The sequence below is a fragment of the Stylophora pistillata genome, chromosome 2, assembly GCF_964205215.1.
Source record: "Stylophora pistillata chromosome 2, jaStyPist1.2, whole genome shotgun sequence".
In the NCBI taxonomy this organism is placed as follows: domain Eukaryota; kingdom Metazoa; phylum Cnidaria; class Anthozoa; order Scleractinia; family Pocilloporidae; genus Stylophora; species Stylophora pistillata.
The window spans coordinates 41,925,134-41,945,960 of record NC_142520.1 but is presented as its reverse complement, the minus strand read 5'-3'; the positions used below and the strand labels follow the sequence as shown (position 1 = coordinate 41,945,960).

Here is a 20,827-nt window from a genome sequence, read left to right as displayed (position 1 = left end):
GTTTCAGTGGTGAATTTTTGACCATGAATAATGAACGGTAGGTTGCAAATCCACGCCATAAATTTACCCCTTTACCGAAGTAGATTTGACCCGAAAATTTTTCTTCCGGCGATAATATAAAAGTCTGTGTTTATTTGATTTGAAAAAAGGGAAAGATTTTTAATGCTAACATAACTTTCGACCACAAGTGCCTACGTGATCTACAAGTCTCTTGAGCTCAACAGTGTAACTAATGCTATTTTTAACTTCCAATCACAGGTCGGTGCAATTCCATCCTCGGAGACCCAGTCTTGTAAGGCAATGTCCCCAGGGGCTCTTCATGCCCTAACTTGAAATCGACCCACAGCCCCTGGGTCTCCGAGGATGGTGCAATTCCTGTATTTAGCTGCAAGTCTCGGAGATTGCCAAAAATCAGGTAAGTTCGTGGAGTTATAAAGTTTTCCCAAAGGTCGTGCCGCAAAGTTTTTTTCTGTAGTTACCTTTTCTATGGCGTGTTCTTCCTAGCTATGTTAGTTGGATCAGTTAAGAACGCCTCACTTTTTCAAAAATTTACCTTAAATTTTATTGGTTTTCGCGTGTGTGACTTAAGCGAACCGATAAGGTATCCTTCAAGTCTTCCTGTTTCTTTGATTGAAATGTGATGTTCACGAAAGTCGCCTCGATGGATAAGATAGAATTAATATGCATGGCTGTGGTATTTGTTTTTTGCTGAGTTCCGTAGTTTTTTTTAAATTGTCCTCACGACAGGCCTTCGCTCGCGTGAAATTTAATTTCCGTAAAACTTTGAAAAATAAAGAGATCCGATCAAACGGATTATGGTTTTAGTATAGGCACACGAATGTCTTACAACACACAAGAAATGAGGGAAATCTGTGTCTCGAGCAAAATTGACCGGACCGCTTTTACAGAGACACTCTCTTAAGACTCGATGATCAGTTTCGCTCACACAAGCTCAGTTTAAATGTAAACTTACTTTTTTACGTTGAAACAACGGGTGGAAAGGGAATTTCAAAGTTTTGTTGATGAAATATATTTTAAGGACGATTCACGAGTTTGGACACTCTTGCTTGTTTGACACGTGAAATTTTAAGGAAGTCTTGATTATCTTCAGCCACGATCACTGGATTGCGTGACAAGATGTGGTAGTTGACAAGATGTAGTAGTTGACACGTTCAGCGTGTGTTTCATGCAAATATGAATATCATCTTCGCAGTAAGAAAAATGTCTACACAATTTTTAATTGGGGCCAATGGAAGGTATGAATGTATGTAGATCGTATTAGAGAGTCTCTTGGGAATGGTAAAATGTTATTCATGAATGGTAAAAGTTGTAGTAAAAGTGAATCCCATGCAACGCCATTCATGTGACTACATTTGGTTCTGTCCTCGTGTACCGGTTCACAAGAGCCAATACAAAAGACCAAACAATACACAATAGCTAACCGATAACTCCTAAACAAAGAAAGAACAATGGTAATTCCCTTGTGAACCGGTACACCAGGACAGAACCCTACATTTTGAGTTGAAGCGATCATCTTCGGCTTCGATTGAATTTTAACATCAAATGGAACGTTATATCAGATAGATTCTGGTAACGTGGTCTTAACAGATCGTAGTAGTGGAGGTAAGGTGGGAGTTTTCCCATTGGATCAGATCTCATAATGAGGATTATACCTAGAAGAGTGTCTGGCATTTTCTTTACAAACTAAAGTTATTAAAATATAAACGAGTCAGTAGTATGAGTTTCGCTCTCCGTTATTATTTGCTGATAGTAATTTTACTGATTAGTCGTGGAACAGAAAAGTTCTGAATCACTCTCTAGATCTGTGCGAACATTTGTGGGATCTCGTTTACAAGATGTTCCTTTGTCTATTTCAAACCTTTTAATATTAATAATCAATATGAAAGCCAAGGATCACATGTTTGTTGGGTTTCCCCGAGTTGAGTAGCTTATTTTTACTACTTCGATTCAACAATTGTTTTCATTCCGTCGCTAAATCTGAATAGCCTTGCCATGAAAATAAAAAAACTTATGAAACTGAACGTAGTAATTTTTTCGATACAGGGCAAGGTAAACAGGTTTGGAGTTCATTTGTTTTGTTTCCCATCCAAGTAAGAAATACGCCAAATACCCTCTAATTTCGTGCGACATCTTACCGTTTTAAAGAATATTTTAGTTGCACACCGTGAGCGAAAAAAAATTTTTCATCCAGCTCCCCAGCATGTAGCAGTCAGCGGGATTAAAAATGGGGGCATCCTTGCTTCTGTGACCCCATAGTAGCTAGGGCTTCTAAAATACTTATGACCCCGAGTGTATTGGATCGGAAAAGTTTTTGGCCGAATGCTGTTGATTAGAAGAAGGGCTAAAGAAAGAGCATTTGGAAAAAGAAAATCCCGAATAATGAAAATAAAAACGAAAAGAACGGAGGAAAGAACTCAAACATAGAAGACGCCAAAGAAGCGTGGGTATGATAAAAAATCAAATTGTTGCGAGGGACTGGGATCTCCCGGGAACCGTTGGTAGATCCTTGATTCGCTGTGACGACTCCAACAGTATGTACGCGGTGTAATTCTCTTGGACGTCTTAGGGATTGCTCATATCATAAATTTGCAATGAGTGATGATAAACAGGTGAGAAAATTTTCATTCGGAATACATGTTTTCATTGCAAGTACTCAAATTGTTCCGGGCCATTGACAGAATACAATGCCTGTAGTAAACAAATGTGCGGTTGTTCATTTGCGCCAAGGTGCTGTTCGAGGCTGCTATTTTTGTCGCGATGTTGTGAGGGTGCGAGGCCAGAAAAAATCAAAATTTTGACCTTAATCCATGAAAAACGATTTAAAAGGTTTATTTTTGCTTTTAGCTAAGAGTCGACGTGGATATTGTTTTCGATTCTAATTTAGCTGCGCGACTGAGGCCACGATGTCACCTTCGTTAATGTGAGCTTAATTCGCGTCGCTTTCCTATTTAAGCTCCTGTGGCAAGCTTTTCTTTAATATTAAATCCTCCATCCTAACATCAACTTTTTGCTTCGAGTTTATTTAATTTCGCCACCGGATATTGCTCACAACTCCTTGGGTTCACTTTTGGAAGATGGCGGGGAGGGGGGGGCGCGGAGGAGAGGGGGGCGGAGGGGGTATGATAAATAAGAAGGTGGAAGGCGTAGGGGGTGGTACACGTTGATATATTGACATGAAGAAGTCAGTTCTCAGTTGACTTAAATGAGCACATTAGGTGCAGGATTTGAATGGATGTGTTCTGATCTGCCGCAAAGATGCCTGTAATTTAGTGCACAACCTTGAGGTGAAAACCAAAAATGAAATGCAGTCAATATAATTATGTGTTTTGCAAGCTTGTAATTGCCCTTGAAAAGCATATTTCCAAGCAGCCCATCTCTCTAAATTTGCTGGAGTAGTGTGGCTTTTTGAACCGTTAGATCTGAGTATAATGGCATCCAAATAATCAATTTTCTTGAAATCCATGCTCTGATCATAAAGGAAAATTGTATGGGATGAAGAAAAATCAGATCACACTTTGTTCGTGAACCTCAAACTTTTGGATTTGTGATCTGATGCTCTGTAACTGAGCTGCAGAATGTCGATTGTTGTGCAGGCTAGGCACAAGCTTCATTTGTGACAAGTATTCTGTATTGACTGTTAGAATCACCATCTTTCATTTTATGTCCACTCTTTATTATGCTGGGACCATTATAGGGCTTTTTGGGATGAGAGAACTGGGTCAGAGAGTTTAAAATTACTTTGGGGACTGTAGAAGGGCAAGGAGATTTGGAGCGGGGATGAAATCAATAACAGCCTCTGTGACAGTCCCCAGCCCATCCCCATCCCCATTCCCTGAGTAGTACTTTGTCCACACTAAAGCTGCAGAAACAGAAATTTTTCCTTTTGCAGTCTGTTTCCAAGTGAAAAGTAAATAACACTTTCGCATAGCTGTTTATTTTATGAATATAAGATATCCTTGTTCTGTGGAGTAGACCATGTCAGTTGATGTCTTATTTATTCATTAAATTCCTTTTTATGACATTAATTTTGCCCAACAAGTATTTTTGGTTTTGGTTTTGACTTTGTTGGGTAACAGTTAAATGTTCTAGAGAACAAGTTTGGCCCTTACAGGTATAATTCAAAGAGTAAGACAAGTGAAATTGATTTTGAGGAAACTATTATCTCAGAAGAATTTTTATCTTTATTTTTAATGTTCATCTTGTTCGTTATAATTCATTTTTTTTCTTACACCTTGTTACATTCTTTGTTTTTGTTTTTGTTTTTTTTTTCAGTGAGACTGACATCCAAGATCTTCCAACCTCTTTCAAGCTAATTTTTGTCACCTCTGTTTTACTGTTGGTGATGTATACTTGCCGACAGCTGCACAGCAAATTTCATCATGAACAGAGACATAATCACAAAGCTTATGGTGAGAAACCTTAGTTAACCCTTAAACCTTATAACTAAAACATCAGTGTGCATATTCTCCCTACTGTTCTCTATACATTTCCTAAGGACCTTTTCAGCCTAACATCAGTATATATATATGCATATTCTCCATACTGTTCTCTATACAATTCCTAAGGACCTTTTCAGCCTAACATCAGTCTGTATATTCTCCACAGTTCTCTATACAATTCCTAAGGACCTTTTCACCCTAACGTCAGTATGCATATTCTCCATACTGTTCTCTATACAATTCCTAAGGACCTTTTCAGCCTAACATCAGTCTGCATATTCTCCATACTGTTCTCTATACAATTCCTAAAGACCTTTTCAGCCTAACATCAGTAGACCTGCATAATCTCCATACTGTTCTCTATACATTTCCTAAGGTACTGACAAGGAGAATTTAGTTAACAATCAAGAGCTTTTGTAGTTGTTGATCATTTCTGCTATTCTCATGATGTTAATGTTTGAGTCAGGGGTGATACTGTTAGAAGAAATTAGATCTAGCCCCAGTTGTTCGAAGTCTGGATAATGCTATACACTGGATAAGTCTTGATCCGGTGGATAGCGCAGTACGTTTTGGTAACACTTATCCGCTGGATAGCGATTTATCCGTTGGATAGCATTATCCGCCCTTTGAACAACCGGAGCCTGATGGTCAATTTTCCCCTTTAGCTGCTATATAATTATGCATTTCCTTGAAAATAAGTTACAATAATGAACAGTATTAGGTATATTAACATGACAACTTCTACCTGGTGAGTTTGAGTATTCTCATTACCTGTATGCTGGGTAATGTATGGGTATTATAGGGAGAAGTTGCCTGTTTATCACATGTGGGAGTTAAAGTGTGAACCCTTCAACTCCTCGGATTTCATTCTTAATTTACTCTCCTGCTGTAGTAAACATACATACATACATACATACATACATACATACAAACATATTAAGCTTTATTTATACACGGTATCAATTTCATATAAAATATGCTCTTCCATTGAGCCGTGTCCAACTTAAATATACAAATAATCATTCATAAGCAATCTAGAACGAGCACTATTTTTACTAATTACAGTGGAATACCGATTTCTCGAACCTCCTGATATCTTGAACCAAACCTTGTTTCCCTTGGATTTGCTGCACTGGTAATTTCACCCCCGATTTCTTGAACTCCCGATTTCTCAAACTAATTTTCATTTCCCCTGGAGGTTCGAGAAATCAGGATTCCACTGTAATACAACTTATGCTAATACTAATATTCCAATACTATATACCAACAGCAATGCTAAAACTATACTTAATTCAACTTGTCACACAATAAGAGCTATTAAATCCTAAAATAAAAAGATCGTTAAAATTATAACAAAAAGCAATTGCCATGTCAGCAGGGTTTCTTTGAAGGCAGTAACAGTAGTCTGGGTTTTGCTAGCACATATGTAATGATAATACATGGTAGATGAGTACACGTGCTATGGTCTGTTAACTAACAAAAGCTTATGAATTCCAATCTGCTAAGGGTGGATTTTGATAAACTAACAATTTTAATAGTTAAGTGATAAACCCACACTTAAATTTTTTTGAGGGCTTATTTCGGCTAGTACGTGAGTAGGGATCATCACTGCAAGGATTGCCCTCATACATTTCATGAACCTGCAGTACACATATATGATTTTCATATCTTCAAATTCATTAATTTACTTCACAAAAGAGTTGGTGGCTGTTGGTGGATATTTACCAAGTCTCAAAGGGGCAAGTCAATATCCAGCACAAGTCACACTGACACTGAGGTGAATAGTTGAGACAGTTTAGCATAAAAATATGATTTGAACTCATTTATTCCTGGAACTAGTGCAACATTTTTAGGTGCAAATCCTGTGCAAGTTGCTTAGAGGTAAATAGCAAAGGATGTTTGGAGTTTGAATAGGTGATCAGAGCATGTTTTCAATGCTCTTGTCATTATTATTATTATTATTATTATTATTATTATTATTATTATTTTGTTGGTATTAATAGTACAATAGAACATATTACTGACCTTCTTTTAATACCTTGATACTTATTTCTCTCATCAGGGCTCGACATTAACTTTTCACCTTACTAGCCAAGTGGCTAGTGACAACTTAGATGTTACAACAATTTTAATTTGTTTACCATCCAAACTGGCTAGTGGAAATTGAAAACCAGTTGCCAAAACTGAATTTCTACTAGTCTGTGGCTAGTAGGCTACCATTAGTGTCGAGCTCTGGTCATTATTATTATTATTGTTATGATTAGTGTGGTTATTTATACATTGACCCAGTATGGTGGGCCATCATTGGCCCAGTATGGTGGGCCATCATTGGCCCAGTATGGTGGGCCATCATTGGCCCAGTATGGTGGGCCATCATTGGCCCAGTATGGTGGGCCATCATTGGCCCAGTATGGTGGGCCATCATTGGCCCAGTATGGTGGGCCATCATTGGCCCAGTGGTGTGTGCCAACACTGGTCCAGTATAATCGGCCATCCTTGGCCCAGTATAGTATATATCATGTTTTATCTGATTCATCCCTCCACCCTTTAACTTCCTTGACCTGATTGTTAATTTGCCCCTTTAGCTGGCTCACATTTTCTTGTTCAGTTTCAAGAATTTGATTTTAGATCAAGATAACAACTTTTAGCTGATAAGTTTGTAAGCTGGGTAATGTATGGAAATCATAAGGAGAAATTACATATTAATCACTTCCGGGAGTTAAACGGTTAAGGTGATATGGAAAATTCAAAATTCGTACAAATTAATCTCTGTCTGAAATTTTTGTACCCTCTGCAGAAAATGAACACACAGATTCAAGGACAAGAGAGGGAAATGTCCTCGAAAAATCCTTGTCTACTGCAGAAGAAAAAGAGGTCAAGAAGAGACGGGTTCGTAAAAAGAAACCGCGTAAACAAATGCAAGAAAACGGTGAAGTTTCAAAAGACAAAGGTAAAGAAAGGGAGAGAACTCCCGAGAACTGTGTTGATGATGGAGATCAAGCCAGGTGCGGTAAAGGCCTTAAGAAAACTCCGCAAAGAGGAGGTCCCCAGCTAGAGGGCGCTATCAAGCGAGGTGCTAAGGACTCACAAATTCCCAAAGTTTCTCGACCTGTTGAGCGTGATGAGAAGTGTGTTAAAAGACGTAACGAGTTTGTCGTAGACGATGGTGCCGATCAAGATGGTAGCGTCACAAAACACACTGAAAAGCGGAGGGAAGATATTGGTTCTAATAAAGCCGTGGAGCAAGTTAAAGACGGCAAAGAGCGTAACAAAAATCTTACTTCAAAATGCGTTGATGAGAGCAGGAAGGATTTTGTGAAATCCGGGACGGTCGATGAGGTTAGAGATATGGACAACCCCAATAGAAAAATTGTTTCTAGTGATAAGAAGGAACATGGAGTAAAATATGACACCCAAGAAAACGTGGAACTTGTGAAAAAAATTCGTGAGGTCAAGAGTGCGGTAAATTCATATTCGTTGAGGATTTTTGAAAACGGAGTTGGTTCGGTCTGGGCAGTCGATGACAAAACTACCAGAAGGAAGAAGACGTTAGCGGGAAAGCCTCATAAACCACTTCAGGCTCACGACAGAGCGGATTTCCTCGAGAAAGACTTCATTAAACACGCTGCGAAGGAGACCAAGTACTTGGATGAGTTGCAGAAGCAGACACATCCCGATAGCGAGGCAAAGAGGGAGTGGACAGAGAATGTCTGCAGAGCTGAGAATTCTGAGGATTTTGAAAAGAGAAGTCGAGAAGACGGTCGATGGGACAGCGGCGGTTTATTTTACAGAGCGAGACCGCAGTGGTCTGGTAAGGAGAACTCTGAATTAACTTGATAAAGAAAAATACAGAAAATAGTCTCAATGCCTGGAGTTGTGTTGAGTCCAAGAATCATTTTTAAAGCCTATGGAAGGAAGGGAATTTTCCAATCGCACCTTTTATGTTCAGATTCCGCGCAGGAATATTTTCTTTGGGCACTCATTCGCTTGCAATATTTATTTTTTTAAGTTTTTGTCTAGGGAAAAAAGTTAGAAACCCACTGCATGCATTTTTTTCTTTGAAGAAGAAAAAATATGAGCTACTTTCACTCATACTTTTTCATTTATGCGCAATTTTCTCTGGCTTGAATTTCTTTGACTGTCGATTGCACAAGCTCATCGCCCCAGTATGGACGTGTTCGGACAGGTGTGCAAGTACACTTCTTTCTCTGCCTTCTCTCACGTTGTTAAATTTTTCCCTCTTCTCCATTTATAGAAGATGTCGGCCTTCGAGCGATGGATCCAAGTGGGGAAAACAGAGAATTCGTGCAAAGCGTCGTTTTCGGGGACAACTCTGATACTCAGTCGAAAACGCAGCTAGAAGTCTCCTTCAAAACAGCTGAATTTGGTTCTAGTCGGCAAGATCTACAGATCACATCTGAGGGGCATGTCGTGATCGATCCCGAGGTACGAAAGAGAATTGTCCATCCCAAATACCCGGTGCGTGTGCCAGAAATACCGTTGGACAACTTAGACCTGAACGATCCCAGCCGACGAGAGTATCTGAATTACACTCCAGGGCCGAATGTGTCTCGGGTAAACGGATTATTTGGGCGTAAATGGGAGGAAATGATGGATAAAAAGCAGGAGAAGGAGTTCACTGAAGAAGATTGTAAGGATGAATCCGTTGCTTTCATTCGCGACTGTCCTACTTTTATGATCTGGGGAACATGCCTCCGTGGGCAACGCTGCCAATTCCGGCATCCGTCTTTCAGGTATCTGGAACGCCCCAAGCGCGCGCCGCCGAGTCCTGCCCCAGAACCTGAGCCTTTACATGAAGAACCCAAGCCGCCGAACTCTAGATCTTTCGCAGCCATCCTAAAGAAGACCAAATCTCCCGAAAACGTCGATTTCGTCAACGTTGCTCTGTTCAAAGAAGGCTCGAGCGAGGGTAGCTTGGAAGAAGAATGGCCGGCACTCAGTTCCCTAGGGAATGGGAAGTCTCCAAAGTCACGGAAGTTAAAGAGCACCGTTCAAAATGAACTCAAAGTGCAGGAACCTAAGAAAGTTGATCGCACGGGACCAGTCGGGTCCACGACTGGTCAGGCACAGATCGCAAGTGACCAACTCATTGCTGAAACGTTACAGGTTGACGAGTACGCCAAGGTTAACGATTTCAACCAAGACGATTATTTGTATCCAGCTGGTCACGATCAGGAGCTAGACGTGAACGACTATTATCCCGAGCAAGTGGAAGACATTCTTGAGGATGACGAGAATTCTTTTGACGCTAGCCAACAGGGAGGTAAACTTGTCCGTGTCGAACAGTCAGACTCTTTCAACTTTAGCCCGTTGATTATAGAGGGTAGTTCAGATCGCGCTGGGGAGCCGGACCAGACAGAGCTCTCTTCCACATGCGATATCTGCATGGACAGGCCTAAAGACGCCACGTTGATCTGCGGTCATAGGTTCTGCTACCTGTGCGCATTGCAGATGCGTGCCGACGAACGCGTCTGTGCCATTTGCCGACGTTGCATATTGTCTGTTATAAAAACGTTCAACTGAGCTAGGAACGCGTTTTTGACCAAGTGAGCCAGCGTTCCTTTCTGCGAAGCTGGTAAGAAAATGACTGCTCGTATCCACTGAAGACATGAGCTTTAAGACTGATGTTTTTCGATATGAAAAGGTTGTCAGACTCTATTATATGGTAAAATTAAGAGAAGTGCTACGAGTGATTTTCTTTTCGTGTTGAATTGACCCAAAAAGATAATCTGATTGATTTGCCTTATTAATAGGTGCTGTATTTTATTTTTGCACCATTCCAGATTTTACGATATTTCATAGTGTTCTGCGCAGGCGTTTTATGAGATTTGGCGTAACGCTTCTCCCAAGAGTCTGTTTCCTCGTAGCTTTCGCACCTATAATACTTGATAGTGCTAATTTCACAAAATTTTAATTGTTTTGTTCGCTCATTGTGGCATTTCTCCTTCAACTGCGTTATGGTTCCGATGGTTTTGTACAACCATGTTGGTAAGTGAGACTTTATATTCAGAGATTCAATATTCTAGTTACAAGACGAAGCTTAGAATAGTAGGCTTTTAAATGAAATATAGCCTATGCGAATGATACGTACGAGAGATCAAAATTGTTTAACTTGTCGTAACCTCCAAATATTCATAAACATTGCATGGAAAGAAAAAACGAAACAAGAAAGCTTCAAACTGAGGCAAACAAGAAAACAAGTACCAGATTTTGTCAACGTTTTTAATATTTTGGAACGTAAAGAAATAGTAAAATTTACTTTTGCATTGTTATGTTTGGTACATTACATTAACATATTACGACTTGATGGTTTTGTATTACCGTTCAATTATTTTTTTTTGGAAAAGAATTTATTACAGAAATCCCCAATTTGATGTCAATTCAGAAATCCGCTCCGTTTTTCGGCTCGAGTGATTGTGTGGCTGTACCTGGCTTGGTTCAAAATGCTGTGTATCTTTCCTTAAACATGTGATTAAAAATCACGATTTCTACGCGAAAAAAATCCGCCTCCTTTTTTCTGTTTTACCAGGCGAAAAATGTAAACAGTTAATGTAGCACATCAAGTATTATGTTTGAAGACTTGACCTGAACAATCCCCTCATTTTACAATAAGCTTGATTTATGTTAGTCTCCCTCGCAGCCGTGAACTCCGTTCCAGATTTCTGAAGACGTTTCAGCTGTTTGAAACAACGCCTTCTTTTCATTTTCAGACTTTCGTTGAGCCCTAATGAATCACAAATTTGAGACGTTTCTCGACAATTGTTAAAGGCTCAAGTATTTGTGTTTGAGTGAGAGATCTTCTTTGAAAAACAAAGTTTTTTAACAGTGTATCCTAGCCAAAGGATTGACAATGCATCAAATATTTGTAGCTAAATTGATGGTCTCGTGAAGTTTGTGTGACACACCAATACCGAAAGATTAAATTTTTTTCAGCATTGATAGGATGGCTGAAAAAATTCCAGTTGTTGTTAATCAGATCGACGTCATATCACAATTAAATTGCGTTAAATAACGTTCAGTTTAAATATAATTGTAAAAAGAAAGTTGTTTTCCCAGCTGTTTTCCTGATAGTGATATACAGACGTGAAAACTCATAAAAACGTTTATTCGTTTGTACGACGGTGCACGTTGGTGGAGTTTTTGTGCAATCTTGATCGCGGTATTCATATAGCAAGTCCACTTGGTTGAGAGTAACCCGAAGATCCTCAGTCCGGATTAACAGCTGTTCGGGAAATGTCCCTGCAAGACTGGGATCCGAAAATAAGGCAGAAATCAAGACCATAAGATCACATCAGATTACACCCGTTACGGCAAGAACGGCGAAGCGCGCGAGGTCCGAGCACGCGAGTGAAGGGAGCGCACGAAAGTCCTGAAAGGGGTTTGGAATAAAACAAAGGAAACCCTCGTGGACCTCTCTAGCAATCACGCTGCTCGCACGATCGGAACGCGCGAGCTTTGCAACTCTTGCTGCAGCGCCATCGAAGCACCAATGAGAATCTGCCCGCAGGTTTCTCGGCCACGCCGCCAGCATGCAGAAATTGAGGGACTCGATAGCGCGAGTTTCCCACCTTTATTAACTATTTACAGTCTGTAAAGCGCTGACAACAAATCCTTCCCCTGCACCTGCTATCAAATCAAAGCTCACGTACAAAACATTTCAATGTTGGGGAGAAAGGATTCCAAAAAAAACAAAAAAAAAAATTATAAAAAAAGTCTTTGCGATGAATGACTGTATGATCCAAGGTATGATCATTGTCCTTGCGGGCTTTTGGGCCTCAAATCTTCACGCGTGTTAAACAAAGTCTCCAACTCCTCTCTTTCAAGGATGTACCCATTACAAAATCCGATTTGACCAGGCCGTGTTGTTATTTTAGCTGCAATACAAACAAAATATCGACACTCGTGTTCATTTCCAATGAATCTACACCTCACTCTTTAGAGAGAGTCCTTTCACGTAAGATCGACCTAAGATAGTGGCAGGTAGTTAAAAGCCGTGCCTGACGTAGAGCACATAGAGCATTCTTGGAGACCCACGGGCTGTTAGTCGATTTCTAGTCAGGGTGCATGCTCATCTCCCCTACCTAGAAATCGACAAACAGCCTCTGGATCTCTGAGGATGGACATAGAGCTGGGTAGCATATTGGAACTGCCACCTGCATCCACTATACTTCCAAGTTCAATCCATCTCTTTGGGTTATTCTGATTTTTTCTTGGGCAAAGCAGAGTCACGCAGTTCTTTCCACCCAGCTACAGTGGAAAAGGAAGAAAAAGATGGGGGAAATCTGGCCAGTTGCGTCCATTGCTGCTATGAATCCTGACATTACTTCACAGCAAAATGGACGATTTTTCCACACCTGTCTTCAGACCTGATTGCCATGATCCATACTCTAAATACGTTTTTATCGAAACTGACGTCAGAATTTGTAAACTTCGACCAAAAACTTAGATACAGGCAGACAGAAACGTCTAAATGCTCTTGGGGTTCCTCAGAAAACCATTCCCCTCTTTGAAACTGTGAACAGCCAACCCTCTGCTCAAATGGGATGTGAGCTGTACGCAGGCCAACCCACTATAAGATTATGGAACAAAGTGGTCAACAAAAAGAATAGTTTTAAAACTGACAAGGCTCAGAAACCATATGCTTTGTAGGCTCACCATAAAGTTTTCCCTTGTCCAGATAAGGCATGAGATTTTCGAGTGAAGAATTAGCCTGTGGAAATTAGAAAATCGTACTTGTCATAGAGAAGAAGGATTGGGATCTAGATGTTCAGAACATTTTTCCCTTCCACTACTAAGAGTGGCCACACAGGAGATTTCCTCACAACATCAAGACATTTGACAACAAGAAAGATTACGAGGGGAAAGAAAAATATCAAAGAAATGAAAGATATTGATTAATTCAAACCCAAATTCTCAGAGCTAATTATAAAAATTCTGAGGCTGCAAAAGAATCTCACCAATATACTGTTGACATATTAACCACTATAAATACAAATCAAGCTCTTCTTACCTCTTGTGAAGAGTCTTCTTTTTTGTAGTAGGAGCTGTACCTAGAATTAACAGCAAGAACAGCTATCAAAAAAGGAAAAAAAATGACACACTATACTTGGCCAATGATGGCCCACTATACACGGCCAATGGTGGCTTCCAATACAGGGCCAATGATGGCACACTACACTGGGCCAATGATGGCCCATTACACTTGGCCAATGATGGGTTGCTACACTGGGCCAATAATGGCAAACTTGCCCAATAATGGTTCATTATACAGGTCCAATGATGGCAAACTATACTCGGCCAATGATGGCACACTATACTGGGCCAATAATGGCACACTTTACTGAGCCAATGATGCACACTATACTGGGCCAAGTGAAAGAAAAATACACCCGCAGCACAAGTTTACCAAAACTGTATAAAAACTGCTTACCAGGTTTTAAAAGGACTAGAGTCCACTTCAACAATAGTTCCTTTGACCATCACACCTTTTTGGTTGAAATCTCTATGGGCTGTGTTATGAACTACACTCAAAATAGGACACTCAAATTCTATATCTACAAAGACAAAAATAAATAAATGCAGTCTATTGGGTTGGGTGATTCAGCAAACAAAGAAATATTCAAGTGGCTTTCTCGTGTTAGCTGAATGAACTGACTTTTTGTGTACATTTAACAATTATTTGCCGAAGGTGAGGTGAATATCATTGAATAATCCCAAGACGAAGTTGAGGGGATTATTCGACAATATTCATAGCCTGCGAAGCAAGCCCTGGGGGAAAGGAGGGGAATTGGGGGAGCGGAATGTGTGGAGGGGAAAGGGAGGGCTCTCCCCTCCACACATTCTGCCCGCCCCAATCCCCCCTCCTCTCCCCCAGGGCTTGCTTCGCAGGCTACAATATTCACCGAGCCTGAGGTGAATAATTGTTTTAGTATAATTTCAGAGCTGAACAACAAAGAAATTTCTAAAATCATAACATTTTAGTAACATTTATTAACATTTTATATCAACCGCGTGGAGCGGTTTATATTATGTCATATAAGGAACCGCTTGACCAATAAGATTGCTGGAAACTCTTTGCTCAGCTCTGAAATTATACTAAAATACAATACACATTTTATTGGCCATTCATAAATGAAAATTAATACTTGTTTAAAAAATATTTTAAGATGGCAAGGGGGCCTCCAGATACCACAGGGTGTATATTAGGGAGGCCTCCTTACAAGGGGAAAAAAAAAGAAAAAACATATGTACCATATATGCAAGTGATATTACTGATGTTAATCATCACTATATCTATCCATTTTATTAATATCAAATAATATTGCCCAAACGATACACCTTTTCCCTTCAAGTGATCCTGGTTAAAATATCATACCTAGGGAATTCCAAGCGTAGATTCCACGATTTACTTGCATGGCTTTGATCTTTTTGTGTCCACCATATGCCTTTCTTGGTTCAGTTTCCTCTGGTTTGTCTGGCATGAGCTGAAGTTATATAACAAAAAAAAAAAAACATGATAACCACAATTAGTTGGCTGTGGTATTTTGAGGCCATCCACAATTCCTGAAAAAAAGAATTGTCATAAACAAAAGCTTGTCACAAGTAATGAAAAAAACAAAGCATTGGTTAAGTAACTGTGCAAACATTTCCCATAAAGCTGTTGGGTCTCATTGTTAATGGATCTTGCTTTTTAGGAGGCAACATTTTTGGAATTGAGCAATTGAGTGTATATACAAATAATGTTGTCTGAATTTAATTAATAACTAACATTTTAAGTGTACTGCAACAAACCTATCTTCCATATCAAACCCTTTAAAGGCCCATTTCCAACCGAGATGCCTTGCGTGCACGGATCATTTTTCACATATGAAAATTTGCTATTTTCCTCATAGTTGCGGAATCACTTTGATATCTTTTTCCATCTTACTAACTAGGGCTTTCAAAGTTCCATCTTGAATCATGTGCGAACAACAAACTATCGTAGTATCCATATCAGTAAATAGTTTTTAATTCTTACATGTATGACGTTGAAAAACGTAATTTGAAAAGTTGATGCCGCCGAAGAAGCGGTCTAGAGGAAGGCCGAGTCTGCCTGGCTTGGCAAAGGTTATTCAACTTCAAGAGTCTGTGTATGATTTATGGAGGGCAAGGAAAACAACTATGAGTTTCGGTAATACTACAAACAGTGCTTTTGTAGAAATGTTATTGCAATGTTCCTACAATGGAACTAGAGACTCCGGGGAGATTTTTTCGAGGTGAGAATAATTATTTGACTGATTTTTACTTGAGATCCTGAGAAATGTATGTAAGCGATCTCATTTGTAGAAGTGATTATTCTATAATTGAAATGCGTAAAGTAATTCAGTTTTGGCCAATATTGGTTCTTTGTTTATATTTTATTTAGTGTTGAAGCCGAACAATTTCCTTCAACATTAAGTAAGCTTTGTACAACTTTTATACACAGACTTGATTTATGATTTTTCAGTCTCAAATATTTAGCTGCAAATTTGTTTACAGTGTTCTTCACCAAATCTTTGTTTTTCTTTTTAATAGTGTTTGTGAATGACTATCAGAGTTCGCCATTTAACAATAGCGCGATTCCAAAAGAAAAACAAACGACTGCAAAGGATCTCGGATGGAAATGGGCCTTTAAACATGTGGTTTACAAGATTATAGGAAAATGACTCCTACATAACCTGAAAACATGAAGCATAATATCACCTTGGTAAGTGCTGGAGCTCTGTCTTTTCTCCATTGACTTCTTGTTCTTGCTTTCAGTAAAAGGGCTACAGGATTTAGTAGTAAGGTGGAAACAACTCAATGAATAATGTGTAATTTTTCAAAGTTTTTCATTGTAACAAGGCTCAAGTTCTAGTCATTAGATACTTTCTGGCCAGTTTCTAATAATGAATTTGGAGGTAGAAGGAAATACATTTTGGCATACTGTTCGATTTGTTCTCTGTGCGCCTGCTGCAGATGGCGAGATTTTGCTGCAAGGGTATATTTTCTTTATTTCCTCAAAGAAGCAGACAAAATTTGGGTCATATATTCAGAAATATTTTTAAGATGTCACCAGAAAAAATTAACCCTTAGCAAGTAATTTTATTACAGAGTGCCCACAAGAAATTGAGAGTTCAGTTTCCTGTCATCTGTGCAAGGAGGGAAGTGGGCGCGGGGTGTATATTTATTAAATACAAGGATAATGTTCTATATTTGTATTGCCGGGGAAAGCTAAAGCTTCACAGCCGTGAAGAAAAATTTCGACTCGGAAGCTTCTCACCAGTTGAATGAAAGCAGTGGGATTTCTTTACAGACCCTTGAAAGTTGCCTGTTCTCTCAAGGCACCTCAAAGCACCTAGAAAATAAGTGAAGAAAAAATAAGTATAATCCATTAATACTACTGACCGTCGGTTAATTCGGTCACAAGAGGAAGTCGAAATATGGTTTAATCTAAGCGAAATTTTCTAAGGCAAGTAATTTTTTTAGCTCAAAGCGGTTTAAATGTACTTTTTTTACTTACCTGACCCACAAATTCTCAAATTAGCCAACGAAGAACGAGACATGCACTTGGCCGCCATGTTAGATTTTGTTAGAGAAACCGCTGAGTTCAATGACCGGGTATCCCGGACGAAAGGAGTTGGGGAGAGGGACTGAAACCCCAGGAGATGCAACAGGTTGGGATTGCATTGGGGATCATGGGTTGAAAATGTAAGGTTTTGTATTCTATATATATGAAACTTATGTTTTTGCAAGAGCACAGTAATCTCAGCTCAGACTTTTGGACTGAAACAGAGAAACAGATTCCTGTTTGCTAGAGGACAGTCCAAGAACCAACCTGTGTTCAGTGGTCACATGTGGGGAATGACGGGGAATGACAGGGAATGACGGGGAATGACAGGGTGACCTCCTAATACCGCTTCCCTAGTAAAGGGGTATTAAAAAAACACTTAAAAAGTGTCATTTTATGCCTTACTTGACCACTAAAATAATGTACAAAAACTTTCTCAAAAATATCACTAGCATTGATTTCGGGAGATGGACATGAATTAAGTGACTGAATGCGTGCTTCTACCTGATAAGTTTGAGTATTCTCATTACCCGTTTGCTGGATCCTATATGGATATTAAAGGGAGAAGTTACAGGTTAATCACTTCAGGGAGATAAGGGGTTAATACAGGTTTAACTGTTATTGCCCAATTGGTACTCATTGGCAAAAACCTATTAACTCTAATAGACAAGGATCAGATCACACAATATTTATTGTTCACTGACTTTTTCAGTCCTATTATAATCACAATAGGTATCAACCATAGTAGTTCTAATTCAAAGTTTTCAAATCATTTTCAGTGCAAGCTTCTACTGAAAAATATTTTAAGGTAATTTGAAACTGTAAGTTGTACTAAGACCCCTACAACATTTTTACATGTTGTATGATAAATTTAAAAAATTGTTCCCGATAATTTCAAAAAATAAATAATACCATGTATGTGATAAATATCAACATCTAAATGTAATTTTTTCTCCAATGACCCTGCATCGCATTACATGCACCATTTGAACTAAATGAAAAACCTGTAGTTGCTATAATCATTGTGATTGATATTAACTTAATTAAACTATACTACATCACTGTGATTTGGTAGATAAGCACTTCAGACCATTTCAAAACCCTAAGAATATGAAAGAAATGGATTCCATTAAGTATCATGGTATATAAAATTATCACAATTTGACATTATTTCTTAGTAAATATTAACATTATTTCTTAGTAAATGTTAACATTATTTCTTAGTAAATATATCTTATCGAATGTTTTGTTGTGAAGTATCGCTGAGTATTTTTATAAGTTGTGCCATATTTTGACAAGCCCATAGGGCAAGTCAAAAAAAAAAAAATGTAAAAATACTCAGTGATACTACAAAACAAAATGTCTAATAAGAGATTTACCGGGTATTATCCAACATGCCAAATTGTTACTTTAGTGCAGGTGAATTTTGTGGATATTTCTGGAGCACAAATATTGTGTGGGATTTGTACTCTTCTTGCACATTACTTGTACTCTACAGAGCACATTTGGATAATAGTACATTATAGCTAGTATTGTGATATTTTAGCATCACTGCATGTGTGATGTAGGTAACAATGACACCAGCGGCACTAGAGCAAGATCTCGATAGTAATTCTCCTTAGCACGTCATAATTCTTATGATATTAGTTTGAAGAATTAAGCATTGGATCAACTGCTAATCCGCCAGTTTATATTTTTCTTGATTCTCATCACTTAGCCGCTTCATGCGCATTTGATCACATGTATATGGAATTTGTGCACTACAAATATTAAACTATTATTATTATTGATATTGAATTGCTATTGTAAGGAGAAATTATGTCTTGATCACTCATTGGAGTAATAAAGGGTTCTGAATCAGTGATTTTTTTTGTTAAATGTATCATATATTATATATCGATATGGAAAGTGATATGTTTTCATATCATCTCTGATCTACCAGCCATAAATTAAGCCTGAGAACTGCCTACTAGTACTCTATTAAATTTTGATACTAATGCACATCTATACAAGATTTGTGTTTTAGCTGATAGCTGTTATTTTGTGAAAGTTATGTTGAATGTTTTACTAAATCAACTGAACTATTCTTGAAACCTGAGTATGTTTTGAAAATTTGTATTTGTAAGAAGCTTGAACATTTCTCTCGATATTTTATTTGGAGTGAATAACAAATAACTTTTGATCACCTACAATAATATTATATTAACATTTGTCAAATATCAACTTTTAATTTCAACTCTCATCATTTTTGGATAAACTGATACACTCAACATTTACCAATTTCAAAACAATGGAAGATACAACACAACAATGTTTTGACAAATTCACCATTAATGGTAGTAAATATATCAACAGTGTCATTTCATGAGATGCAATTTGTTGTTAGAGCATGGAGTAATTATGGCATTCCACAAACTGCTGCCACCCTATTAGTCATCTTTGTCCTCAACAGGCCTTGCAATCATCAACCAAACTCTGCGTTCAATGCTCTTAAATATAAAAACCAGACCAAGACTCAGAGCTTTACCGCTGTTTATTACGGTGGACCTCATTAATACCAGTTGCGCTTTAAAAGGATCAAGTTTCATGCTCTTTTCAAGGATTTCCACCAACCAAATGAATACCTGTTTAATGTTAGATATCTGTGTTAAAACAAGACGGTAAAACACAGTGTTGTAAAACAACGACCAGCATTTTGATGCAAAAGAAAACATTGGCTGGAAGACAGCATAAGGAGTCTTTATAAACACCATGTGAAGTATGTTTAAAATTGGCTTGAACAGGAGATAAAGAGGTCGAAAAATCACCGCAAAAGCAGTTGAAAAGCTCACAACTGCAAACCACATTTCGCGTCCAACTGCAATCAGGGGAGAGGCAAAGGAAGAGAGTATAACATATCCTGGTTTGACATAGGCCAGCCATTGCTCAGTCAACTCTTCAAACAAACCGTTTAAAAAGTGAATGCACTCGTCCATGAGTTGCACATGATACTTTAACGCATCAATAATGGGCTGCATGTAAGCACGTATGAAGTCGACATGGCGGTGGAGTTGCCACAACGCCCACAAGATGGAAAAAATTGTATACAGCGTGATCACTGATTCGATTAACCCACGTACAGCGGGTGAGTAGACGCGATGAGGAATATACGGTGTCCAATCAGGAAGACCTTCCCTCAACTTCCTCTCGCGGCAAACCCTGGCAGCTCTTTCACCCTCTCCTTCCCTTGACGGCGTTTCACCATCAGAAGAATCCAGTAGCTTTGCATGCCGCAGAGAACGAAGCACATCTCTCACTTGGCCCGTGTAGTTAACGTGGAATGTCGCCTCCACGACGTAACTACATGACGCAACCCCAGCACCGCAGTGAGGACTGTCACCTTGTACGAGGTTTTGACATTCAACAATAAGAGTTCCCTTCATTGTGTCGAGGTAGCCAAACTTTGCACTGACTCTTAGATCAGCCGCAGAGATATTTTGACAATCTAAGAGAGTGCACTGCTCGTGGTCTAGGTGTTTCCGGTCTTTGTGGAGGAACCTCAAGTGTTTGGATTGCGGTTGGTATTCCAACCATCGTTCCTCGCTTTTAATGTCAAGTTTCCCGCATCGTATGCGTTGAAGAGGGACACGCGTAATTTCATTCGGAAAATGTAACGGCGAAGCGATAAACGATACCGGACTTCTGGGTTCGTAGCGTTTTGAAGAGAGCGGAGTTCCTATCGTAATCTCCCCATCGTCAGCCATCTTGATTTGATGTAAACAAACACCCTTGCGCAAAT

General features: G+C 39.0%; 3 protein-coding genes across 4 annotated transcripts; 1 reads left to right on the top strand and 2 right to left on the bottom strand.

Moving 5' to 3' along the window:
• Window positions 1-1,118: 1,118 nt before the first annotated feature.
• Window positions 1,119-10,788, top strand: LOC111347160 (uncharacterized). Of its 2 annotated transcripts, none has more exons than XM_088747108.1 (4): window positions 1,119-1,256; window positions 4,294-4,430; window positions 7,258-8,271; window positions 8,716-10,788. In XM_088747108.1, the coding sequence occupies exons 1-4, from the start codon at window positions 1,195-1,197 to the stop codon at window positions 10,002-10,004; spliced, it is 2,502 nt and encodes an 833-aa protein (XP_088603234.1). In that variant the 5' UTR covers window positions 1,119-1,194; the 3' UTR covers window positions 10,005-10,788. The 2 variants fall into 2 exon arrangements, with proteins under 2 accessions (XP_088603234.1, XP_022810153.2); XM_022954418.2 differs by lacking the exon at window positions 1,119-1,256 and adding an exon at window positions 2,485-2,630.
• Window positions 10,789-12,036: 1,248 nt separating this feature from the next.
• On the bottom strand, window positions 12,037-17,106 carry LOC111347161 (small ribosomal subunit protein eS8). Its single transcript, XM_022954419.2, has 8 exons — window positions 17,002-17,106; window positions 16,762-16,836; window positions 16,203-16,267; window positions 14,857-14,965; window positions 13,912-14,035; window positions 13,492-13,531; window positions 13,137-13,191; window positions 12,037-12,355 (listed from the first exon to the last, which is right to left on the bottom strand). The coding sequence occupies exons 1-8, from the start codon at window positions 17,057-17,059 to the stop codon at window positions 12,231-12,233; spliced, it is 651 nt and encodes a 216-aa protein (XP_022810154.2). The 5' UTR covers window positions 17,060-17,106; the 3' UTR covers window positions 12,037-12,230.
• Window positions 17,107-17,722: 616 nt separating this feature from the next.
• Window positions 17,723-20,810, bottom strand: LOC111347158 (uncharacterized). Its single transcript, XM_022954416.2, has one exon. The coding sequence runs from the start codon at window positions 20,790-20,792 to the stop codon at window positions 19,479-19,481; it is 1,314 nt and encodes a 437-aa protein (XP_022810151.2). The 5' UTR covers window positions 20,793-20,810; the 3' UTR covers window positions 17,723-19,478.
• Between the last annotated feature and the right edge of the window lie 17 nt (window positions 20,811-20,827).